Source organism: Phyllobates terribilis, unplaced genomic scaffold (genome assembly GCF_046119375.1).
Source record: "Phyllobates terribilis strain yellow unplaced genomic scaffold, ASM4611937v1 Scaffold_5__5_contigs__length_657084704, whole genome shotgun sequence".
Taxonomy (NCBI): domain Eukaryota; kingdom Metazoa; phylum Chordata; class Amphibia; order Anura; family Dendrobatidae; genus Phyllobates; species Phyllobates terribilis.
This window is the reverse complement of record NW_027362765.1, coordinates 173,828,885-173,856,471: the sequence shown is the minus strand read 5'-3', so window position 1 is coordinate 173,856,471 and position 27,587 is coordinate 173,828,885. Positions and strand designations below refer to the sequence as shown.

General features: G+C 41.5%; 1 protein-coding gene across 1 annotated transcript in view; it reads right to left on the bottom strand.

Annotated features, from left to right (window-relative positions):
- Positions 1-27,587, bottom strand: part of TBKBP1 (TBK1 binding protein 1) — an 82,760-nt gene that overhangs the window by 41,718 nt on the left and 13,455 nt on the right. Inside the window, exons 2-6 of the mRNA XM_073683478.1 lie at positions 25,375-25,470; positions 18,411-18,515; positions 14,937-15,087; positions 13,316-13,512; positions 9,357-9,418 (exon numbers count right to left, since the gene is read on the bottom strand). Coding sequence (XP_073539579.1) covers positions 9,357-9,418; positions 13,316-13,512; positions 14,937-15,087; positions 18,411-18,515; positions 25,375-25,470 — 611 coding nt within the window. The remainder of the gene's footprint in view (positions 1-9,356; positions 9,419-13,315; positions 13,513-14,936; positions 15,088-18,410; positions 18,516-25,374; positions 25,471-27,587) is intronic.

Here is a 27,587-nt window from a genome sequence, read left to right as displayed (position 1 = left end):
TAATACTATATACATAATATTAAAAGGGTTGTCCTGGCATAATATTGTAGACCTATTCCTAGGATAGGTCACGAATATCGGATTTGTGTGGGACTGACACCGAGCACCCCCAATGATCAGCTGTTATTAGTTCTGGCAGCAGGCGGAGCTGAACAGCAATATGTGGCAGCCGCTGCTGAGAACTGAAGATCATCTCCTATTCATTTGAATAGAACCTGATCTGCAGTATGCTGCACCATTCAAATTAATGGAAACAGAGCCCAGATGTGTGACTATCCTTCTCTATTCAATTGGAAAACAGCAAGAAGGAAGGTTAAGAACTGCAGTGGGACCTTCAGCAATTGCACATTAAGTATCAATCCTGGATTGATAAATGCCATTCAAGAAAAAGAAACTTAAAGCGAGAATAATGGCAATCCCATGTACATTTACATTGATTTTAGTGCTAATAGTGAATATACAGATCTTATTCTAGATAATACATAGCCTGACTATATCGATCAGACTAAGCAGATAGACTTTGGCTTATTTTTCTGTAGTTAGGTTAAAGAATTGTTTGTACACCACTTCCTTATATGATGTCAAAAGGTCTGTTAACCATTTGACCGCTATATCTCTATTAGAGATGTGGAATAACTTTCTAAGGCTTCACATAACTTTACGGGGCTTTTTTTCTTAGAATTATTATTGGAAAATAACACCAAAGGACGCACAGTGGATATGATTCATTGGAGGGGGTCTCTGAGTCAACACCTGGGGGCATTATGTGAAAGGTGGAAATAAATCCCACTCAAACTGTCAATGGAAATGATTATGTGCCGCTCAAGCACCTTTCTTTGAACCTTAAAAGTCTAATTATATATACATATATACAATATTTTGCAAAAGGTTTGGGCAGGTGTGGGATAAAGCTACAAAGTAACATAGTAACGTAGGTTGAATAAAGACCTAGGTTCATCAAGTTCAACTTTCCTCCCCCAATTGTACTCCCTAAACTGCCATTACACTAACTTACTAACTAACTGAGACTAGGCCTCACCAATGTATTATTATCACCATTTTTATTATTTCTGCTCTTTTACAAAAAATTAACCCATTTATAATTTTTTAATTAGTTTTTTATTTTGCATTACTCTTGTTATTCTAATAATGGTATTAGTAAAATCCCTATGCCTAAATTTGTTGATCCAGGCAAAATCCCCAGGACACCTTCAGCCAATTTTGCGTCACGGGGAAAAATTCCTTCTTGACCCCGAGAAAAGGCGATCAGTCCTAGAACCCTGGATCAAACCTTATTATGATACTAGTTATGTAATTACTATTATCGTACTAAATGTACTACTATAGGTGTAATATTTTGTCTAATTTAACTGTAACCCACAATGTTATATGTATTGAGGAAATCATCCAGCCCTTTTTTGAAAGCTGTTATAGAGTCTGCCATCACTACCTCTTGTGGTCTGGTATTCCATATTCTGACTGCTCTAACTATAAAGAACCCTTTCCTGTTTAGGTGCCGGAATCGCCTTTCTTCCACCTGTAATGAGTGCCCCCTGGTCCTTAGTATGGTCTTTGGAAGGAATGAGTCATGTGCTAGTCCTCTGTACTGACCATACATATATTTATACATATAAATAAGATCCCCTCTGAGGCGTCGTTTTTCTAAGCTAAACAAGACCAACTTTTCAACCTCTCATCATATGAGGCCTTCCATCCCTTGTAATAATCTAGTTGCCCGCCTTGGAACTGGCTCTAACTTCGGAATATCCTTTTTAAAATGTGGAGCCCAAAACTGGATCCCATATTCTAGATGTGGCCTCACCGGTGATTTATAAAGGGGCAACAGTACGTTGCGGGATTTTATTTCTCTTTTTATACATCCTAAAATTTTGTTTGCTTTTGCAGCTGCTGCTTGACATTGAGTACTGCTGCTCAGCTTACTTGTAACCAGAATACCCAAGTCCTTCTCCTGTTCTGTTGTCCTGAGTATACTCCCATTTAATGTATATGTAGCAATAGGATTACTCCGTCCTAGGTGCATTACTCTACATTTATCTACATTGAACCTCATCTGCCAAGTGTTTGCCCATTCAATCATCTTATCCAGATCGTTCTGCAATATTGTAATGTCAAGATCATATTTTAATATCCTACATAGTTTGGTGTCGTCAGCAAAGACTGACACTTTACTCTCAATCCCATCCCCAAGGTCATTAATAAAAAGGTTAAAAAGAATCGGTCCTAGCACAGATCCCTGCGGCTCCCCACTGCTGACTATATCCCATTTAGGGAATGTACCATTTACGACAACTCTATGCTTCCAAAAATAGAAGTGTTAGTTTATTTTAACAATTAACAAAATTAAAATTGAATGAACAAAAGATAAATTTAAATCTAATCAATATTGGTGTGACCACCCTTTGCCTTCAGAATAGCAACAATTCTTCTAGGTACACTTGTCCAAAATCAGAGATTTGTAGGATTATATTCAGGTTTACGAATAACCAATTATACCAAAAAGGTGACAATGATCATCATTTACATATGCTGGTTGGAACACAGTCATTAACTGAAACAGAAATTGCTGTGTTGGATGCTTGAAACTGGGTGAAGGACAAGCAAACTGCTACAAAGGCGAGGTTAAGGAAAACAGTTTCATGTCACAGGTCATAAACAATGTCAATATTGAGCACTGCAACAAGTAGGTAGTTATACTGCATCAGCAAGGTCTCTCATAGGTAAGATTTGAAAGCAGACTGGGCTTAAAGATGTGCTTTTCAAGCCTTCTTGAAGAAACACCAAGAAATGGCCAAAGTTAAGAATCATAGGTGCAGTGGTCAGCCAAGAAAACTTAGTGCAACAGATTTGGTGGGGATCGTGACACTGAAATGGCTGTTAAGTCCAATGGTGCGGGGTATAGCACTTGGAGTTGAACCGGAAGAGATAAAAACATTAAAGGCTATGTTGGTGTGCTGCCAGTAGAATTAGGTCATCCTGGTATATTGCCCCCATCCTAATCCTGGTATGCATGGTCCCCTAATCCCCATCCTGGTAAGCATTGCCCCCCATCCACATCCTGGTAAGCATGGCCCCCATCCTGGTAAGAATGGTCCCCCATCTTGGTGTACATGGCCCCCATCCCTATCCTGGTATGCATAGCCCCCCATCCCTATCCTGGTATGCATGGCACCCCATATCCCCATCCTGGTATGCATTGCCCTCCATCCCCATCCTGGTATCCAAGGCCCTTCATCCCCATCCTAGTAAGAATGGCCCCCCATCCCATCCTGGTATGCATGGCCCCCTCATCCCCAATCCTGGTATGCATGGCCCCCTCACCCCCATCCTGGTATACATGACCCCTCATCCCCAATCCTAGTATGCATGGCCCCCTCATTCCCAATCCTGGTATGCATGGCTCCCTCACCCCTAATCCTGATATGCATGGCTCCCCCATCCCCAATCCTGGTATGCATGGTCCCCCATCACTGCACACATGAAAAAAAATAAACAATTCTACTCACCTTCCTTCTCTCTGCTCCAGCGCTGCGTCCTGTTCTGCTGCCGTCACTGCCATGCGCCCTCAGACGCTGAGGTGAGCTGCAGGGATACTCATAGTCCCAGCTTGGAGAGGAGTGAATATTCACTTTCTTTAATAGTGTACAGTGTCAGCTAGAGCCGCGGCTTCCTGCTGCTGATCGGCGATCATGTGTGCCCGCTACTAAAGAGAATGAATATTCACTTCTCTTCATGCCCATGGGAGTGGGGAGGAGTGAATATTCATACTCTCTAATAGCAGGCACACAGGATCGCTGAGCAGCTTCAGGAGCCGGCGGCTGCGACTGACAGGGTGTGCTATTAAAGAAAGTGAATATTCACTTCTCTCCACTCCCATGGGTGTGGACAGGAGTGAATATTCATTCTATTTAGTAGTGGGCACACAGGATCGCCAAGCTTCAGAAGCCGGCTACTGCCTGTGCCCCGTTCCTCCGCCACCGCTCACCCCCCCCCCCCACCTCACCATCCGCAATGTATTATCCGGACTATAAGACGCACCCCCCACTTTCCTCCAAAAGTTTTGAGGAAAAAAGTGCATCTTAAAGTCCGAAAAATACGGTACCTTTTATTTGACAGTTTTCGAAAATCACAAACTGGTTTTTGGCTCCGGACTGAAGCTTCATCAGGTGATATTACCGAAAAATGAAAACGGGTTTGTGATGTTTTAAAACCCTAAACTAAAAGGTATTTATTTTTAATTACCGCATCCTCAGTAATTCTACTGGCAGCGCTCTAACATAACCTCTAATGTTTTTAATGCAACATATGAAAGACACATCATACTTACTATCCTTTAAAATCGGAAGATGTCCCGCAGTGCTATTAGCTAATCAGAACTGTCAGCAACCAGTGGGAGTTGGGGATTTGATCAGCATTAATGGTATTCTCAATGCTGAGAAATATAGGCAGATACTTATCCATCATGCAATACCATCAGAAATTCATTTGATTTGCAACAAATTTATTTTGCAACAGGAAAACAAGCCCAGCCAATGTTAGTAAAAACTATCTTCAGTGTAAATAAGATCAAGGAATCCTGGAAAAGATGATATGGCCCCACAGAAACCCGATCTCAATATTATGGAGTCTGTCTGGTATTACATTAAGAGACAGAAAGATCTGCGCAAGCCTACATCCACAGAAGATCTATGGTTAATTCTCCAAGATGTTTGGAACAACCTCCCTGCAGAGTTCCTAGAAAAACTGTGTGCAAGTGTACCTAGAAGAATTGATGTTTTGAAGGCAAAGGGTGATCACACCAAATATTTACTTGATTTTGATTTCTCATTTGCTCATTCTCTTAGCATTTTGTTAATTGATAAAAAAAAACTATTAAAACTTCTATTTCTGAAGGCATTCTTACTTTGCATTTTTTTCACACTTGCCGAAAACATTTGCACACTTCTGTAGTATATATATCTGCTTGTGTGTGCAAACACAGGAACTTGTTGAATGGGATCTAACAAAAGTATGCCCAACCTAATGAGGCACACCAGAAAGCAAGAGAATGACTTCCGGGCTAAGGATAGATTTCTGAGTTTTTGATCAATGGAAAGAATGGATTTGTATTTTAGGAAATTAGTATATGACTACCCTCCTGTTTAAACCTCCAAGAAATCATGGCTGGTCAAGTTGAAGACAGTCCCCTTGAACTTTGATTGCCCCATTGAATCTAAGACAATTCTCTTAGTTGTAGGATAGAGATGATGCGACAGGCATATTGCACATTAGTTCCTTGCACAATAACTGGTGCATCCTAATGAGTGACGTAGAGAGGGGCAGGCAGGTCTTGCAGGAGATAGCCTCTCAGAGACGTGCCGTAGCACAGTACGGCAGGCTGCCTACATATTGGGAGCTGCTGCTGAGGTCCCCAATTGCGGTTAAGGACTACACTGTAGGGTTGTGCCACGTTTCTAAAAAAATCTAGTTTCTGTGATATTTTAGGGTACCTACTACAATTAGTCTTAGGTTTTCACTCGATAAGGAAGCTCCATCACAAATTCAAATTTTTATTGGAACAAAAAGTCCAGCATGCCACTTTTTTTTTAAATGAAGGCCTCCTTACGAAATAAACGGACCCCAAAATAGTGCAGCAAGTTCTCTCTTTTTTATGGCTTGATAAAACCTCTGTGTTGCCGAAATATTATGATTTTTCTGTACTAATAAAGTTACCAAAGGAGGACATCTAGTGCCCTGGTCCTTGGATTTCTCTGTATTGCTACAACCTTGTGGAGTGTTGCACCAAGTGTGTATGGACAACAGAGTGGTGCACTGGACTCCTCTATTGCAGCAAGTTCTATAACGGAAAAGAAAAATGGAACCCTAAATGCTACTGTGGACCTATCCCACGCATGATTAGGCATATAAACATCTAAATTGTCGATGGGTTAAATGTACTTTTCACAGGCATGCTCACAGGGTGATACTAAATGTTTATCATAGTTCACATAAAAGAAAAAAGTTAAGCTACTATAGACAATTATTTTTATACTTTTCACAGTATCCCGATTAGCTGATGAGTTCTTCTGATAATTGATATAACTCAATAACATTCTTTAGATAATCATGAAATAAGTATACAGAGTATAATACAATCATGTACACACAATGAAAGCAAACAACATAAGACTTGAGCCTAGAGCACCCTCTTCTGACAAAATGTTGCAACCAACTGTAAGTATTAATTTTGAATGCAGTTTACCACATTCTCCCACTTGCCACTTGCTTACCCTAAATCTTACTCACGGGAGGGTCGTATTAAAGTTGGTGAAAGCCACAGGACAAAAATATCTTAATTTTTGAATGTTTTAATAGTAACAGTATATCACTTGTAAATAAAGAGTTTCTCAGTGGCTTCAGTGCAGTGTTCTCTGGTCTGTTGGTATGGTCCTGATTCAAGAGGAGCAACAAGTCACGTACTGGCCCGACGTGTTGGAAACCAATGACAGTTCCCAGTAGTTCACTCTTGTCTACTGACACTTTTATTCAGCATTACCATATCTCCCAACTTTGAAAGTTTGGAAAAAGGGACATATACTGCATGGCATTCTATTTTGAATTTATCCTAAGCCACTTCCCTAACCTCACCTAGTCCTTTATACTATACTAGCTATTGAACCCGTTCTACGCCCGGGTGGCGAGCATTGTTATTGGTATATGGTCTCCCATGCTGGTATGTGCTGCCCCCCTCCTGGTATTTGTGCTGCCCCCACCATCCTATCCTGGTATGCATAGCACCCCTCATCCCCATCCTGGTATGCATGGCACTCCTCATCCCTATCCTGGTATGCATGGCACCCCTCACCCCCAATCCTCGTATGCATGGCACCCCTCACCCCCAATCCTGGTATGCATGGCACCCCTCACCCCCAATCCTGGTATGGATGGCATCCCTCATCCCCAATCCTGGTATGGATGGCATCCCTCATCCCAATTCTGGTATGTATGGCCTCCTCATCCCAGAAACCTGGTATGCATGGCACCCAATCCCTCATCCTAGTATGCATGGCACCCTTCATCCTTATCCTGGTATGCATGGTACCCCTCATACCTATTCTGGTATTCATGGTACCCCTCATCCTGGTATGCATGGCACCCCAACCTTCATCCTGGTATGCATGGTACCCCGCATTTCTATCCTGGTATGTATGGTACCCCTCATCCCTATTCTGGTATGCATGGCACCCCTCACCCCCCAATAATGGTATTTGTTGTACCCCTCATCCTGGTATGCATGGTCCCCTCACCCCCCAATCCTGGTATGTGTGGTACCCCTCACCCCCCCAGTCCTGGTATGCAAGGTCCCCTCACCCCCCAATCCTGGTATGCATCGTCCCCTCACCCCGCAATCCTGGTATGCATGGTCCCCTCACCCCCCAATCCTGGTATGTGTGGTACCCCTCATCCTGGTATGCATAATCTCCTCACCCCACAATCCTGGTATGCATGGTCCCCTCACCCACCAATCCTGGTATGCAAGGTCCTCTCACCCCCCAATCCTGGTAAGCATGGTCCCCTCACCCCGCAATCCTGGTATGCATGGTCCCCTCACCCCCCAATCCTGGTATGTGTAGTACCCCTCATCCTGGTATGCATGATCTTCTCACCCCACAATCCTTGTATGCATAGTCCCCTCACCCCCCATTCCTGGTATGCATGGTGCCCTCACCCCACAATCCTGGTATGTGCTGTACCCCTCATTCCCCCAATCCTGGTATGTGTGGCCCCCTCTTCCCAATCCTGGTATGTGTGGCCCCCTCAACCTCCAATCCTGGTATGTGTGGCCCCCTCACCCACCAATCCTGGTATGTGTGGCCCTCTCATCCCTTTCATGCTGTACACACATACAAAAAAATAAACACTTATACTCACCTTTCTTCCCTGTGCTCCAGCGCTGCTGCGTCCTGTTCTGCCGGAGGCCGTGGGAGAAGTGCAAATGTGTCTTCAGTAAAATGGCGCCGGATAGCACTATGCTCATGCGCCGATCCAACGCCTCACTCCTGCCCCGGTCTCCGGCGAAGAGAGGCGCCGCGGCAACGCTCCTCCCGGTAAGGTAAGTATAGCGCCGGAGATCGCGGTATGCGTTCAGTGTCTCCGGCGCCATACACTCCTCTTACCTGTAACGGCTGGATGCGTGCTTCTGTCTGGAGCCAGACTGTGCGTCGCGCATGCGCAGTCTATAGAGGCTTCAGACAGAGGGACGCTTGCAGCGTTATATTATAGATATGCCCATACAGAAATAATGCTCCTAGTAAAGCCCATCAGTGTTCTCACATTGTACAATACTCCTTTCCCACCATACACAGTATGATGCCCCCCCACAGTCCACCATACAGTATGATTATTGTCCCCCATATATTAACACACACATTTATGATGCTTACTGCCCTAGCCACATTATGATTCCCCCGCAGTCACCTCCATACTATGATGCCCCTACAGTTTCCCTGCACACAGTATGGTGCCCTCACAGTCCTCCACACAGTATAATGCTCCCACTGGACCCCACACAGAATAATGCACCCACCACACCCCCACACAGTAAAATGCCCCTTTTGCACCAGCAGGCACACAGTATAATGCCTCTCACAGCCCCCCATATGGACCCCCATAGATTGTATACTGCCTTCACAGCACACACACAAATTATTATGCCCCAACAACACCCACACATAGTTTATGCACCCACAGCCCCTCCACCCAATATAATGCCCCCACAATCCTCTCACACAGTATAATGCCCCACAATCCCCCCACACAGTATGATGCCCCCAACAGTCCCACAATACAGTATATTGCTCCCACAGTTACCCCTCCCACAGCCCTCCAACACACTTTGATGCCCCCAACAAGCCCCGCCAAACTATGATGCCATCCACAGCCCCCACCCCAGAAAATATATTGCACCAACACAAGCATCCCACTAGCCTGCATGCCTGCTTAACTGACTGAGATGGTCTCTGCTGTCCAGTCACATGACCTGAAAATACAGGGATCTGATGGTTCCTTACTCCGCCATTATGTTAAACTGCATTTGCGTCCTGAGGAAACAGATTCTGTTGAAGTCGGGACATATTCCCCACCTCCGGGGCACCTCCCTAATATCTGGACTATCCTGCTGTATCCAGGGCAGGTGGGAAGTACGGATTACATTGATGCAAGACCGCACCCTGCTGAGTAAATTACCTTCATGTCAAGGCAATGTTTTTTTTTATTCTAGCAATACAAACGAACATAATATCCAATAATATCCGTGTATTGTCACAACATTGAGCAGTTTTGATATAACAGGGACTTACTGGTCATCTCCAACCTCTTTCAACCACGCCATCTCCCGCTGGGTGTGTCTAGTAGCCAGTTCCTATAGTCACAGAGGCATATAAAAATTTCTTAAGCTGCTTTATTATGTAACATCGTAGGACAGGTCATAATAAAATATCACTTAATCTGGCATATACACTTCTTTATGTAGCATGTGTTGCCTGTGGGAATGGCCTGAACATAATGCTTTCCGCCCTATGTGTGGTGACTGTGGAGTCTTGCAGTAGGTTGGTGCTGCCAAGTGACTGAATCTTTCCTTCCTATTGATGTGATATGTGGTGTCTATGTTTATGGGTCCTGATACAAGCAGAATATTTTTATTCAAGACTGGTGACATAAGTAATCATAATCCGTATTTAATGATAAGCTATTCAACACCTTAAGGATCCGGCTACTTTTGGCCTTAAGGAACTCAGCGGCTTGTACTGTCTACAGCAAGAGAAGAACTGAATTCAGAAATTGACTGTAATTGTGTTAAGCTCAGTTTGTTTGTTCTTTTTAAAAAAAATACCTGAGCATACGGGCAAAAGTTTGTTGAAAGAGGACAAACCCTTTAAGCACCACATGCCATACAGGATATATGGGGCAGCATGGGAAGGGAATCTGAGTTGATAGGATAATTGGCGGGGATGTCCTCAGGTCTAGAGAGGCATGTCGTGGTCAGATTAAAAAAGTGTCTCTCGCTCTGGATGACCTATCCTGTGTTGTCTTGCATAGAGAACCAATTGAATTGATTGGGCATGGTGTAATGTCTAATTTCTCCTGTGGTGGAGCTGCATGGAAATAAAAGACTAAGTGGGAAATGTATTAAGACCAGCATTTTTTTTACAAGGTGAACATCCCTTAATAAATTAAATACGTCTCTTAATGTGTGTGTGCCAGAAAATAAGACTGACCTAACAGCAATAAAATTTTGCTAGAATTTACACCAATTTGTATTGTGAATAATAGTAAATTTGTCAGACCACACATGACCCAATCCCCCTTAAACTAACATTTTTTTTAAGTTCTGTGAGTTACGGAAAAAGTGAAATAAAAGGGTCAAATTAGTGAGCAAACATGAAATAACCCCAGAACTTTTTAAAGCAAAAATCTATTGTACTGAAAATGATAAATGACTCCTTACTGCCAGATCTGTCCATAGATTACAGCTGATCTCTAAGATTCCAAGGAGATTCCAAGGAGAAGGTCACTTTGGGATCAGTTTATCGCTTACTGTCAGGGGAGCATCCTAACAAGTTGGGATTTTCCAAAGTAGATATAGATATGCACCATTTGTCATGGGTTCTCCTAATAGGGAATCTGGTCAGAGAGCAGTTGGAATAAACATTTATTTTAGGCATAACCTAATAATGAGCACTTTTTCACCAGATTAAGATTGATTACAAATGTTGTACTTTAATATTTTACATATTTATTTGTCCGTCTATTCATTTGTCTATCCACGACTTGACTTAAAGATGTTGTCCAGGACTTTTATACTGTTGGCCTATCCTTAGGATAAATCATCAATACCTGAATGGTGGGTGTGCGACGCCCAGAACCCCCGCCGATCAGTTGTTCCGTTGCTGTCGGCGGCCGGATGTACTGAGGTGCGGAGCTGCACAGCTCTGTTAACTGTGTAGTGTCCATGACCAGGTACTGCACATCCGCCCCTTCAATCAATAGGGGGCGGATGTGCATTACCAGACCGTGACCACTATATCGTTGATGAAGCTCCGCAATACTGTACATCCAGCTGCGGTTGGCATTGTGAACAACTGATCAGCGGGGGTGCTGGGATAGGCCATTAATATAAATATCCTGGACAATCCCTTTATTGTGCCCATGCACTTTAGATAGCTGTTGGCTAAACATCTTTCCGCTGACAGCTGTTGATCCTGACTTCACCATACCTATGCATGCTCGGTTTGGCCAAGCATGCATATGTTTCCAATAGGGAGAGTGAAGAAGGCTGCTTTCAGACACCTCAGATGGTGGCTATTTCCTGTGCGATGTCATCTATCAGGGCAGAATCTGGAGGTCCCCATACATATTACTTGGTAGGATGGTATGAAATTAGCACAATCTGCTGACTTTTCTCCAATATTAATGAGGCCTTTTGGTTTGATGGTGCATATACAGTGCCTTCTATTGAAGCCTCTTGCCTATTACCGTGTGCCATATACCTTACAATATAATTTCTAGATAAACTATGGAATAATGCTACATATCCAATGTTTCTACCTTTCCCTATAAACTGGAACATTTTTGGGTGCCAAAGTGATTAGTGCCAGTGTCACAGCCTTGTGCTGTAACACGAACTGCCAGTGCCCATTGCCCGCTTCAGTAAGAAAAGGTGATGAATCCTATGTGACTACAGGTTGTACAGCCCTGGGGCTATCCATAAGAATAACTATATCTATTGGCAGACACCTCTATTCTCTGTCATATTGTTTCTTCTGTGCATGATGCTCATTTTGGATTTTTTTTTGTGCAAACTTGCACATTTCACACAGTCTTTTATTAGATATTTTGTTCTAATTATAATATTGTAAAACGAAGGCACGATGCACCTGGATTGTAGCGTAACTTTAGAAAAAAAGGCTTGGAGTGTACAGCCAAATACTATACATTAATCTATTGCAGCTAAGTAAGATTTACAAATTGATCATGAGATACTTAGTTAATATTGTGATCAGAATGTATGCAGCCCACTGCCCCGTCACAGCGAACCTCTTAAAGGGTCCCTGACCTTAAAGTTGCGGCAGAAGCAATACCGCACAAGAAGTATGAGGCGACCGCCACAGAAGCGATACTGCATCAGAAGGGAGAGTGACCCAGGGACCCCACAGCACCAATGCTACAAGGTAAAGCCCGCAGGGCTCCAAGCCACACCATCCCAGATACACAGCACAGTGTCCGCCACAGAACCCCAGATGAATAGATCTAAAAAACATTGTTTTCCATCTGGTCTCAGCCAAAAAGCTGAGAACAAAAATGGAAAGGACCCCTAGCCAAGAACCTAAGGGCTGATTCATTAAGACTGGCATTGCGCATGCTAGTCTTAAAGAAGGGTTCTTTGGAGTTCGATGTGGTGGATTCATTAAGAGGCGCACGCCACTTGATGAATTCAGCGCATCGTGTCTGTGGTGTGCACCTTGCAGAAATGTTTCTCCAATCAGAGACTGGAGTATAATTTCTGGATTAAAACACATGGCCACTTTTATAAATTTGATGTTTGAGTGTAGCCACGACATGCCCTAGCTCCTCCCATTTTTATCAAAGCTGTTTCAAAAGGGCAAGAAAATGCCAAAAGTTGCAAGTTTATGAGCAACTTCGCAGTGTACAAAAAATTTATGACCTTTCAAAGCATTTTACGCCAGTATTTTGGTGGAAAAACTTTAATGAATCATCCCTTAATGTTCAATTTTGTAAATTTTTGCTTAGCTGCAACTGATCAATGTGTAAGTTATGGATGTGTGGTGTCCAAGTCTTTTTTTTCTACGGTTATAGCAACATGCACCTGGATTGTTTCTCCCAGAGTCTTCTCAGATGATCCTGAGGCTTCACGCAGTTGGCAAAGCTCATACTTTTCATGTCACCCTCTTCATGGTACACATTTGTAACTTAAAAGAAGTTCCCTGCCTAAATATGTTGAAAAATTTGAATGGAGCCTGGTATGTGGGAATGTTTAGCATGACTCCAGGCAAGCATCTTTCCTCCTTCTCTGCTGTTAGCCTGGCGTCATATTGGGCTGTTTTTTTAGGGATGCTGTACCTGACAACCATAGTCTTTTAAATGGGGATGCCAGACAACAGATCCATAGCAACAAGTCTGACTCAGATTTCTCTTATTTTCAGTTTGATTAAATTTGGTTTAGGGCAGAGATTAGATAAGATGGCTGCATTAACCAAATTTTGTAAAAAAATTTAGGCAGAGCCTTTATCCTCCTTACCTGCTCCCGGGTCTCCTGAAGTTGTTTGAGCTCCTCTTCAAGACGCAATATATCTTCCTTCAGTTGCTTCTCCCTGCGCTGAGCATTTTGCAGGTCTCTTTTGGCCTCTTCTAGCTCAGCGTCTCTCCTCTGTGCCGCCATATCGCGCTGTAAATCTAAGCTGCGGGGAGCCTGCCAGCTCATAGGATGTTCTAAGACTTGGCAAAGAAGAACATATTGGTTACAATGACAGCTTTTGGTTTTATCTGTTTTAGGACAGTAAGAAGATATTATAACAAGGTTACACACAAAAAAGGCAAGAAAATTGCAATGGTTGTGAAAAGTGCACAAGATGTTGATCAAATGCTAAGAAGGAAATATTGAGATATTGCAAGTGACATAAGGTTTAATTATATTAGAAGAGTGAGAGGATCCGACTTCATTTTTAAAAAGTCTGAAGATAAGTGAAGTAAATATCTCATGATCAGAAGGCATCATTACATCATTACAATGAGGGAATTAAAGCTGTGATGCCATAATATCACAATACAATTTTCTACATTGTGTTTTCAAGAAAAGTTGTCACAACTTAAGAGGAACTCAAGAAGATGTCAAGACAGTAAAGTCAGGGTGAGCTGCTATGGTTTCACAAAGTATGAAGAAGGTAGTATGATACTTCAGGGTGAAAACACTGCTATTCAAGAAAATTAATGGCTTAAAGGGAATCTGTCACCAGTTTTTTGCTACCTCATCTGAGAGCAGCATAATGTAGGAAAAGAGACCCTGATTCCAATGATGTATCACTTAGATTACTGGGTGCAGCAGTTGTGATACAATCAGAGTTCTTAGATGTAGAATGAAGCAGAGCTGAGAAAGCTGTCCCCACCCACACCAGGCTCACTATGTATATTGTTTATTGAAAGTGAGCTGCTTATCACACAAGGGGGTGTGGTCGGATGACTTGGCATGAGGCAACTAGTCCCATCAATGATAATGTCCTAGTAATGAAACCTTCATTGTATGTAAACACCCATTCTGATAAATGACACATCATTGAATTCACTGTTTTAACTCCTACCTCAAACTGTCCTCAGACTACATAGCTAAAACCTGCTGACAGATTCCCTTTAACCTATGGGACAACACTTATTTGTTTCTGATACTCCCATTCATCTCTATGGAAAGGGATGGCACATTCTCATAGTGTTCTTTTTGAGAATGTGGATTTGGTGCCCCTCATTCTTGGCACCAGTGGGCAATCCTGAACTTGGACCCTAACTATTTTTTTTATGACCTGTTTGATTGACAGTTAACCCTTTAAATCCAAAATGTTATAAGCAAATCTCAGTAATTTGATGGACCATACATAACCATTTACCATGACCCATAACCAGTAACAGACCATGTTAGAACAGTGTAGGGTGCTTAGTGAAGCCATTCCCTTACACTATCTCAGATCAAGATATAAGAAATGCCACAGAAGGAAGAATGCCAGATTTTTAATGTTAGGAATGGGAAGTTGATTTAATTATTTTTTTTTTTATTCATGAATGTTACCAAAAAAAGTTAGCAAAGAAAGGGGACACCAGGAAAAAGGTCTCACCTTTGGGCACCTGTCCTTGTTTACATGCTACTGACTCACCATGTGGGATATCTGGTCCATGGTGCAAAGACAGATACTGCATATCAGGGTCCGAGAGAGCAGAGCCTGGGAAAGGGTGCGGCTCGGCACACATCTGTAACTGCTGCTCCAGAGACTGGATGTGGGCAACGTGGCTCAGAACAAGGCCCTTCTGTAATACATAGGTGCACATGTATAATATAATAATAATCTTTTTATTTATATGGCGCCAACATATTCCACAGCGCTTTACAATTCAGACAATTTACAGACATTATTGGCACTGTCCCCATAGGGGCTCACAATCTACATTCCCTATGAGTATGTCTTTGGAGTGTGGGAGGAAACCCAAGCAAACACAGGGAGAACATACAAACTCCTTGCAGGTGTTGTCCTTGGTGGGATTTGACCCCAGGACCCCAGTGCTGCAAGGCTGCAGTGCTAACCACTGAGCCACCATGCTGGTAATATATCAACCAACACCTACAGCACATGAGGCTCATATCTACTCAGACTTACTGACTAAACTACGGAGGGGTATACTTACAGGCTCTACTTATAATGTGTCCTAGAAATATATGGCATTTGCAGTGTATGTCTGCACATAGTGTATGAACATGTTGTCATATGTTATATAGAAATTGGAATCCTCTAGCAAAACTTTGCTCTTTACTCTGCCATCTCTTTTGCTTTTAACACCACTACAAAATGCCATCACCATCTGCTACCTCTTGGCTCAGATGCACAGACTGGTTCATTCCTACCACATTTTTCTTATTTGTCAGATTTTTTCTAAATTTTTCTACTCAGTTATCAAGAAAATATACAAGATATTTATGAAAACCGGTGCAGAGGAAAACCATCATGTTACCCATACCAACTAAGCAGATGTATTTTATTGTAGGACACAACATTATAAAAGAAAAAATAAATGAATTGCCCCAAACAATGAACTGGTTATCAGGAGTCCAACTTTGAGCAAGCCCACACTTCCCCTGCTGTAACACCGTGTAGCAATAGAGGGTGCACTAAAATCAAGTAAGAGAACCACTCATTTCCCCATCTAATAGGACAGTGGATAACCCTCTTAAAAGGGTATTCCACTCTGGCAATGTGTGGCCATTTTACCAGTTGGGACAGAATTTCAAGGAACCATGTTCTGGAGATAGCTCCGGGATGGGACTCATATCTTTAAGACAATTATAGTACATGATGTAGATATTTCAGAAATGTCTAAAATGGGAAAAATTGCAAATAGGTTGATGTAGGATACTGTTCTAGAGGAAGCTTAAATGAGCCGAGAGGACTAAATACATATATATTAATATTTATTATATTTTCATGTATAGCACCATCATATTCCACAAGACTCTACACACATTATCATCACTGTCCCCATTGGGGCTCACAATACAAATTCCCTCTCAGTATGACTATGGAGTGTGGAAGGAAACTGGAGAACCCGGAGGAAACCCACGCAAACACGGGGAGAACATACAAACTCCTTCCAGGTGTTGCCCTTGGTGGGATTTGAACCCAGGACCCCAGCGCTGCCCAACTGTCAATGACGTAATATTGTGCTGTAGATCATATAGCATGTTATAGTGTACGTAGCTTCTATACATGAATATGTTTTTTTTTCACTTAGATAGCCCATGCCTACATCCTAGAATAATATATTCCCAGCCACTTGGGAATATGCCATGTTCCTAGGCTTAGTGGGCGGGGTGGAAGTACATGGAACTCTGAACTGTGTATCTGTGGATATTAGGTATGGTTTTGTTTTATATACAAATCCACATGTTTATTTTTACCCACCAAGGATTGTTTGTATCCACAGAGACTTTTTTATTCCTCACTGAATATCAATATTACTTTTGTAAGTGTGTCATGTTAGCTAAGCTGCTATTTATAATGTTGTTTTCCACACAATCTTTATAGCATTGCTTCCGGTGGGGCAATATTCTGTTTAGGATCTGTCAGTGAGTGGATCACCTCTGCGCCCCTCTCCCACACTCGGCATTTCTTGTTTTACAGACAAGCTATTGCCTTGCTCTTAAACACCTACTATAATCTCCCATCTCATTCTCTCTTCATTCCCCTCCCACACACTTCCTATCTCGCTGCTTTCTTGTGTATCCATCATTTCCCCATACGCCATCCCCACAATTACCTTTTCCTCGCTCTACACAAGTGTGCAGCATCTCGCTTACTTATAACCTCGTCATTCTTCTCACTCAGTGCCCGGGTCCTGGTAATAAAACTATCTCCCTGGTTGTCAACTTAATTTTCTTAGCAGAACAATATTATTAAACCGTATTTTTATACTCCACCATTTCATACCCGTATAGGGCTTCTAGTTCTTATATTCCAGTTAGGCGTTTGGTTTGCTCATTTAATTTAGATTAATGGTGGTGGATCCTAGCATCTTTATCAGCAATCTAATGTGTATAAGGGCTTAAAGACCCCCTCGGTCATTTCTTCTTAGCGAAAAATTAACCAGTTGGTAATAAATGTATCTGCTAAACAAGCATTCAGAACTACAGATCCAGAAGTGGCACAATGGCACCATCTCTGTCAGGTAGGTGGCATATTATGAGGGAATGTCACTTTTTCTCATAAGACACACAATAAATGAAGGATGAACACACCAATTTTAGTGGCACCAGCCGACTATCTGATGTTTATGGGTGGTTTCCAGGGCTTTTTCCTCTTTCTCTTTGAAAAACCATGAACGCCCAACCAAGCTGAGCAGCCATATTCCTCACTGGCTCGCGAGGGATAGCTGTCCAATGATCGAACATTCGGCCGTCAGCTAGATTTTGTAGCTTTAGCCAATTAGCACCATTCCAAGTTCATGAAGCTCTAGATGTCACTAATCTTCTGAGATCATGGAGATGCAGATACTCCCTCATATCACACCACCAACCTGACTGTAAACCAACTTCAGCCCCCTCAATCTGTGGTTGGGTGGGCGGCATGGTGTTTAGCACCCACTACTACAACTATCTGCAGTGCATTTGTTCATCCTCAAAAGGTCAAAGAGCCTAGAAGAGAACTCTGCGAGCAGATACGGCTGTATTGTCAGCCACAATGAACTGCTCTTTCATTTTTCTGATTCGATTGTCAGAAGCCGACATTGGTTGTGTTGCTCTACGGTACGTTACATCACTTGTGTTATTTGCTAAACCTATGAAATTAGAAATCACCTTTCAGAAGATTGACTGCAGTGCAATGAACAACTTCAAAAATCATTTTCCCGAGTAAACAGAGCAACCCTGACATTTATAGGAAGACAGTACAGTACATTTTACCTGTCTCTACAGGAAATGAAATAATACAGCTAGATTTATATCCAAATTATAGAGAAAAAAGCCCAAGTGCTAATCACAATTTAGAAACACACTCTGATGGACATTTATGCAGTCCTGTACTATTACACTGTCCATGCTTCCATACCCCTGCACACATTTCCTTCCTGTGCCTTGCACTCACCATTTCACTTAACTCCTCGTGCAGCTCACTCCTCTCTGCGCACATCTTTTCACATGCACGCACCATCTCTCCCAGCTGCTCTTCTTTTTCTTGACTATTTTGAACCTGCAGGAAAAAATGCAGCAAATTATTGGCATACTAACAATCCAGACCCTAAATGTCATTCCACTGTTCACGTGCTACTGAGTCAAGGGATTTCCAGGGTGAGAAAAATGTAACTATGCTAGCGCAGTGTGCAGTATAAGGCTGTGAGCCCACGATGCAATTTTTAAGCGTTTCCGCAGCGGCAATAACGATGCAGAAATGCTTAAAAACGCTTGGTAGAAGGCCTGCCATGTTCCCCAATGATAATCCGCATGTGCTGTGCACATGCTGCGGAAATTTCCGCTGCGGATTATCATTGCGGAAAAAAACGCAGCACTACCAATCATTTTGCGGAAGTGCTGCGTTTTCGCCGCCATTGACTTGCATTGGAACGCATGGATTACACATCACTGCATCTGTACATGCACATTCCATGCGTTTCAATGTGCGGATGGTACATATGGTACATATGCGGATGGACTCTCCTCCGGACCCAGGTACCATAGAACATGTAAAAAAAAGAATAAAATAAAAAATAAATATTATATTTACCTTCTGATGGCCCCCAGTGTGCTTGTCTTCGCTTGCCGGCAGCTCATGGTGGACTGAAGGACCTGCGCTGACGTCATTTAGTCATGTGACGGCAGGTCCTTCAGTGTACTGTGAGCTGCCGGCAAGCCGAGACGCATCGGATAAAGACACCGGGGGCCATCAGAAGGTAAGTATAGATTTATTTTTGTATTTTTTACCATTCTTTGGGGTCACACTATATAAATCCATGCCGTTTGCATGGATTTATATAGTGTGACCAAGTTGACAAGCACTTTCCAAGTGATGCTAAAATTGCTTGGAAAGCGCTTGTCAACCCGCATGCGGAAATGCATGTGAAGAACGCTTCACATCCGCTTGTCCCTGGCAGGAAAAACGCATGTACAATCCGCATGCGTTTTTTTCTGCCAAGGAGATGCAGAAACGCTCAGGAAAAAATCCGGAGCATTTCTGCATCGTGGGCACATAGCCTTACTGTCTAGCCCTATCCACTTCAATATGGTTAAGCTGCAATAGCACACACAACTCCTGAAAACGGCCACTTTAGAGTGGGGCTTGCATGAGTCTCGCCCTTTCTTTGGCCCGAGTGACGGGATTGTTTTGACACAATCGGAATTGATGGCAAGTACACTGTGTGCAGAATTATTAGGCAATTTGTATTTTGGATGATTAATTTTATTATTAAACAACTACAGTGCTGTCGGTCAATCCAAAAGGATAATAAACCCGAATATTTAAAAAAAAGTAAAAGTGAGGTTTAGTCTTTCTTAGGAGAATATCTATGTGTACAGAATTATTGGGCAACTATTAGTTTGCAAAATTATTATGCAACTAAATGAAAAACGTGAATTTTATCATATCAATTTTTTTATTTTCACCTGTTAAAGTGAGAATAATAATAACTAAATAAATCAATGTACAAAAAATACATTTCTGACATTTTTTTTTTAAATATCAGTGACCAATATAGCCATTCTTCTTTTCACCAATAGTCATAAGCCTTCCATCCATGGAGTCTGTGGGTTTCTTAGTCTGATGACAATCAACTTTTTGGGCAGCACCAACCACAGCCCCCAGACACTGTTCAGAGAGGTGGACTTTTTGCCTTCATTGTAAATATCTCATTTAAGTAGAGCCCATAAGTTCTCAATAGGATTTAGGTCAGGTGAGGAAGGAGTCATGTTATTATACTTTCTTCTCTAAGCCTTTACTGGCAGCCAAGCAGTGGAGACTGTGATGCTGCAATGGAACATTGTCCTGCATAAAAATCATAATTGTCTTAAAAGATGCAGACTTTTCCCTTTACCACTGCTGGAAAAAAAATGTCTTCTAAAAACTGGCAGTAGATTTGGGAGTTGATTTTGAGACCATCTTCACCCCGAAAAGGTCCAACTAGCTCATCTTTAATAATACCAGGCCATACCAGTATCCCATATCCACCTTTCTGGTGTCTGAGTCGAATTGAAGGTCTGTGGCCATTACTGATAGTCACCAGACCTGAACCCAATCGAGATGGTTTGGGGTGAGCTGGACCTCAGAGTGAAGGCAAAAGGGCCAACAAGTGCTAAGCGTCTCTGGGAACTCCTTCAAGATTGTTGGAAGACTATTTCCGGTGACTACCTCTTGAAGCTCATCAAGAGAATGCCAAGAGTGTGCAAAGCAGTCATCAAAGCAAAAGGTGGCTACTTTGAAGAACCTAGAATATAAGACATATTTTCAGTTGTTTCACACTTTTTTGTTAAGTATATAAATCCACATGTGTTAATTCATAGTTTTGATGCCTTCAGTGTGAATGTACAATTTTCATAGTCATGAAAATACAGAAAAATCTTTAAATGAGAAGGTGTGTCCAAACTTTTAGTCTGTACTGTATATATATATATATATATATATATATATATATATATATATATATATATATATACACACACACACACACACACACACACACACACACACACACACACACACACTTCAGCATACTAAACTATATACACAGCACTATAGTAAACACACCTTAACTAGTCTCCACACTCTATAATGTGTTTAATATGTACAACACCACACTGTATAGTTATACACCACTCCAAAGTCGCTGGCAAAATGCTGGAGGGGAGGGAGATATGTTTCACTGAGGCTATTAGCTTCAGTGATTTGAAACCCAGAAGATTTGCTCCAGCACACTAAGTGTTGTGAAGGGTTAAGCAGCCATTTTTAGGGTATGTGTCCACGATCAGGAGCAGCTGCGGCCCTGACGCTGCAGAATAGCCGCACCACTTCCGCCATCATAATGCAAATGAGCAACCTTTTTTTTTTTTTTTCGCATGCGGACTTTTCTCATTGATGCAAGTCTATGGGGAAAGTCCACATGTGGGCCCGCAAGAGAAATTGACATGCTGCGTTCCTGAAAGACGTGCCACATATCAGTTTCCGCTGGTGATCCGCAGCCTCAGATGCACGCATAGTGGACATGGGATTTCTAGAAATCCCATCCACTATACTGTAACATCTGGACGCTGCGGGTTTGATGCTGAATAAACACACAGTTTCAAACCCGCTATGGCACATACCCTAAGGGCTGGGTTTTTGAGAACAACCATAGACCGGGTGGGAGGTTGTTCTCCATATCTCCACCCCAGGGTGTGGTCTAGGATTTAAATAGATGGCCTGCTGAGGCATTCAGTGTTCAGGGTGTCTGGAGAGGCTAGCTCCAAAGAGGTGCTTGAGTTTGTGCTGAACTAAACCAGTGTTTTGCTAACCCTGAGTAGGCGGATCCCCACAGGTATATGGACTGTGATATACACTTTCTTTTGTTTACCTGTTATACCAAGAAAGGCCTGTTTGTTTTGATGGATTTTACAGTGGTTTATGCTGTGCTTTTAATAAACCACTGAGAAATTTAAAGCAACAGTGTTCCTGTGTCTACCTCCGTGTGCAGCTGAGTGAGCCGATGTACCACACTATATACATTTTGATGGAGTGTATATATTATATAATCTAGGTGTATGTATAGTGTGGCGCTGTGTAGAAAGTATACAGTGTGGAGCTATGTATAATTATGGTATATGCTATATTGTGTGTTGTGTTTGACTATATAGTTAAGCACTTTGTATATAGTATATACTATATTGTATGAACTCCATTGGAGCTGTGTATAACTATATACTATACAGTGTGGAGCTGATCCCTGGGGTCCACAGTAGAGTTCAAAGTCTAGACTATGTAGTATATACATAGCACCACACTATATAGTCATACCGAGCTCCATTGTAATCCACATTATATACACAGCTTTCCTGGATGGAGCTGCATAAAACTATGTATATAGCAGTGTATAATTATATACTATACAGTGTGATGGTATGTATATACTGTATAGTATATGGACTTCCCGCACTATACAGTATATATACACATAACATCATATTAATTATACACAGTGCCATCTTCTTTGTATTGGTAAGTGTCTACTGTTGCCTTATTTTTATCATTGGTATCAGGAGCGAGTTGAGGGACTGGAACGATGCTGAAGCATTGCAATGCAGAGAGCCGGAGGAGCAGCTGCACATATGGAATAGAGTCGGTCTATGAGGTATGGAGGATGCAGGGCAGTGCGGAGTGGTAAGCAAGGGAATGAACAGCCGAACTGATTTGCTGATTTGCAAACTCTTTGTTGCCTCCTCCTCAAGTCCTGCGCTCCTTCCTCTGACTCACTACGCTGTCGGGCCGGCGACAAGTAGTTTACACTGCGCATGTGCAAACTTCGGGGGGAAATAAGAATCACGGATGGTGTTTTTTTCTACTGGACACTATGGACGGCAGGAAAAAGCACCTGTTTTTTGCGGACTGTTCATTAATTTACGGATGGTTGGCAACCCAGCCATTTGGTCCACCAAGAGTCTCTCTCATTCCATCAGTCCATAAATCTTTGAAAAATCTGTCTTTAGATATTTCTTGGCCCAGTCTTGACTTTTCAAATTATGTATTTTGTTCAGAGGTGGTCGGGTTTCAGCTTTCCTTACATTGGCACTGAACACCTTGTGACTGTAAGCTTGCAAGCAGGGCCCTCACGCCTCTTAGTTTCTGTTGAGTTATGTGTTTCTGTTATGTCTTTATTGTCTGTACAGGTCCACTCAGTAATGTAAAGTGCTGCAGAATATGTTGGTGCTATAGAAATAATATATAATAGCAAAGTGAGAGAGATAATACATAACCTGTACTTATGTAAAAACTACTATAGTAGTATAAAAATGAGAACACCTCCGTCTCTCATGAATATAGATTTAAATGAATATACCACCACAGTGGTGGACAGTGTATCTGTAAACACGAAATAGACTTGCAAGAAAAACTTAATACACATGCCTAGAAAGTGAGAGTGGTCACATATAATGCATACAAGATAAATAGGAAAATGTCAAACTGTTTGCTAAAGAGGAAATAAAATTGTAAATCTCTTATCCAGATTTCAGATCCACAGAGTAGATAAAAAATTCCTCCTCATCCCAAACAAACGCCAGACAAGATCCTCCTCAGGCCTAAGGGGGTAGCACTGGGAATAGTTAGTCCTATAAGGCCCTATGGGTAGGTATCATAACCCTACATGCCCCAAACTCATGCCCTTACAAGGGCAGTCCACAGCTGAACTGACCCTACAACAGCCCTGCGTGCCTCCCGACGAGTTTCTCCTCATAGGCCATCAGGGCAGGACATGTGCATGCTTCATAAAGAGTGTCCACTGACCACCCTGCTAGTTATCAGAATAGTATGGTCCTGTGCTATAGAAATACAAAATATTATTATTATTATTATTACATTTGGGCCCTCCAGGGAGGTTGAAGTTCTGGAATATGGCAGCGCTGGAGGATAATGGCTTCCTGGTCACTTCACATTGATTCTTATCAAATCTTTTGCAGTTAATGTGCATCTTTTTTTCTCAACATGTTGTTTTTGGGACCCTGTTGAGTATTTGCAACAAAACTTTTGATGGTTCGTTGATCACACTCCAATATTTTAGCAATCTCAAGAGTGCTGTGTCCCTCTGTAAAACTTGTAACAATTTTTGATTTGTCAGAATCAGTTAAATCCCTTTTTTGACCCATTTTGCCTGAGGAAAACAAGCTGCCTAATAATTCTGCACGCCTTGATAAAGGGTGTTGTATCCTTAGGCCGCACCCTCCTCATTACAAAACTACACATCACCAATCATCCAATAAGCATTCAAGTTTATACAGCTTGGAGTTGGAAAATCTGCATAAATTAAATGATATGGACAAAATACTCACTTGCCTAATAATTCTGCACACATTGAAATTTAGCTGTTGGCATCCATGGAAGAAACTAGCCATGTTTTTAAATTCCTATACGACCCTTTTAATGGTCTAATGTTGATAAAATCAGAATAAAAGGCTTTCCATTTACAATAATTGTTACAAAAATCTGCTTATGGCACTGGGAGAGATAGAAAGGTTTGGTTAGCAACCTGTTGGTGCAATTGCCCTTCTACAACCCATCCTTGTACCCATTGTGCTGTAACGTTAGAGCTCCAAGTAGCACAGTTATTGGTAGGGTATGGCACTATTATGTGGGTTCTGTATGGTACTATTATTTGGCACTATATGATAGCATTGTTAGGCACTGTAAAACATGGTTATGGAAAAGTATTGTAGCAGAACTTTTTATATTTTAGTTCTTTAACAAAAATAGTTTTTTTTCCAAGGCAAACTGGACATTTTCTGTGTGTATTGACCATATAAGACTATTTTTTTCACACAGGTGTTGTTTGGTCTGTATATTGTGGAGATGCCAGGATCTGGATTGTCAAAGTGACCAATCCAAAGTAAATCTGATACATAAGACATGTCCTCACATAACCACTACAGAAATATATATATATTTTTTGTAACCAGTAACACCTGAAATGGTTAAATAACAATATATCTTTTGGTTTACAAAGGAACCGCCACGGCTCATATATTATATTCATATTCATTCCAATGTACATACCTCCTATTGTTTGTTACCTTACTATATTGTTTTTAGGACTCAAAATGCATTATTGTGTAATATGTCACTGCCATATTGTTCTGTTTTCCTCTTGAGAATCACCCCTAGGAGAGTGTGAAAGAGGTGGGAGTATGCTGCCATTTACGCAGTGTGTCATTATTACTATAAGTAGTTACTCTAGAAAGGAGAGAGGGGGTGGAATGAGATTTTATATACACATGAGTCATCGGGGTAGCAGTGCCAGCGGAGATATATATACATATACATAGCTATGAAGAAAGGTGGGAGCTGTGCCAAGCGAAGCTGAAGAATTTTCCCCACTCACCTCATGTTGGGAGACATCGTTGCGAAGCAGAGATTCTTCTTTAGTATCATAGGGTGAAAAGTTCTGTTCATCCCCAAATTCAGTGATAATTGGATACTAAGAGTAAGAACGAGGGAGTTAACACTTAACACAGGGTACGGCATATTAGTCATGAAGAGGGTCTGCGACAAAAGTCACGTTGACTGTTCTAAAATATCACATTCTCAAATAAATTTCCTATATGTTCAGTGTAATTCAGATATAACTATTCTACAAAACACTTATATCGGTTTCTTCTAGCACCTAATATTCCCTGACAGGATAATAGATCATAATGTGATGGTCAACATTATCCGTGAATTTTTTTTCCCAGATATGGACATAAGATACCCATCCCCTCTGCTGAATTATCACATAGCCAGTTAAAGGGAATCTGAGAGTAGGATCAACCCTCCTAAGCCGTCTATATGGGCATGTAGGTCATAGGATGCTGAATAACATGATACCTTGATATCTGCTATCCGATGGCTTATTCCAGAGAAATCCAGTTTTTCTTAATATGTAAATGAGCTGTTAATATCTATGGGCCGGACACAGATCTCCCTGAGAATCTACCTCCAGAGATTATTTTAAATGAAAGGGTGAGACATAAAGATCAGGAGAGCAGACTGTCAGTCATTACATGTCTCACACTTCATTTAATTAAAAATAAGCTCTGAAGGCAGAGTCTCAGAAAGATGTATGTCCGGCTCATCCTAACAATTTATTTACATATTAACAGAAATGTGGATTTCTCTGGAATAAAAAATTGGATCACAGATATCAAGGTATCATGTTATTCTGCTTTTTATGACCTACATGGTCATATAGACAGCTTAGGAGGGTTGATCCTAATGACAGATTCCTTTAAAGTGGCTAATGGCATTGTACGTATGTCAGTCATCTGCAGTGGGGTAGAATGAGTGGCTGCCGTACTCCAGTGACTCCACTCATTGTTGAGTAGTCAAAAAAATTAGACACATTTTTAACCTGAGAGAAATGGGATGTAGTGCTGCAGATATGGCTTATAGGACTAGGAAAGCTGGGTGACATCCCATGTGGTAGCATAATGGCAGCTAGATTGATTTTCATTCATACACCCCATGTAAAATGATTAGGTAAATGGTATAACAACCTGATGGGAAATGACAACCAGGGGGATAACACTTACAAGAAAATGCTCTTAAACAATTTCATACTTTTCATGCAGCACATGCTAAAGAAAATACAGTATATGTGATCTTATGAATATAAAGGGTATGTTCACATGGAGTTTGCTGTTGTGAATGTTGCTCCAAAATGTACATGAAAAAACAGCAGCAAATACTCTTTGAATAAGCATCGTATTGATTCCAGTGGGGGAACATGTCTATAGAGTACATAGTGATGTTTTCTTTCCCATGTGTTTCTCAGCATGGAAATTTTTTTTGAAGTGCTTCTGCTTAAAAAAATGCATCAAATTTGACCACACACCAAAAAATTAGGATTTTTTGGAAGCTTATTTACTTACATGGATTTTTCAACCAGAAATGTCCATGTGAAAAAAAAACTCTGGGTGACCGTGTCCAAATACTAATAATAAATAAAATTACAGCAAACCAACAATTTAATATTTTTTTTATAATCTACAAAATGATATATGATATGTACCCCAGTAGTTGTATGTGATCTCCATACACATAGGCTTGGAAGTATATACATTATAGAACAATTACCAAGACGTTAACAATTTGTTCTTTTTCCTTTACTGAATTCCTATGACATAGAGGAAATCCAAGGGAGGAGAGCAGGAAATGGAGGAATTTCACATAAGGAATTTGCAATATTCGTATTAACTAGCAAATCCCAGTAATCCTAGAGTAAGCAATCAATTTATATTCCTGCAAAACCTTAAATTATACAATTCTCTATATATTTAACTTATATAGTACTATTCCACATATAGATATATATAGATATATATAGATAGATAGATCCCACAGCAATTTACACAATCACTGTCCCCATTGGGGCTCACAAACTAAATTCCCTATCAGTATGTCTTTGGAGTGTGGGACGAAACCAGAGTATATTCTGTTAACAAAACAAACTCCGGGTTTGCCTGGACCCGTAGAAGTGTGATAGACACGCGAAACGGCCGTCGTCCACAAAAGGCGCCGCTTCCCTGCATTTTTAATGGAAATGGAATAAAAGAA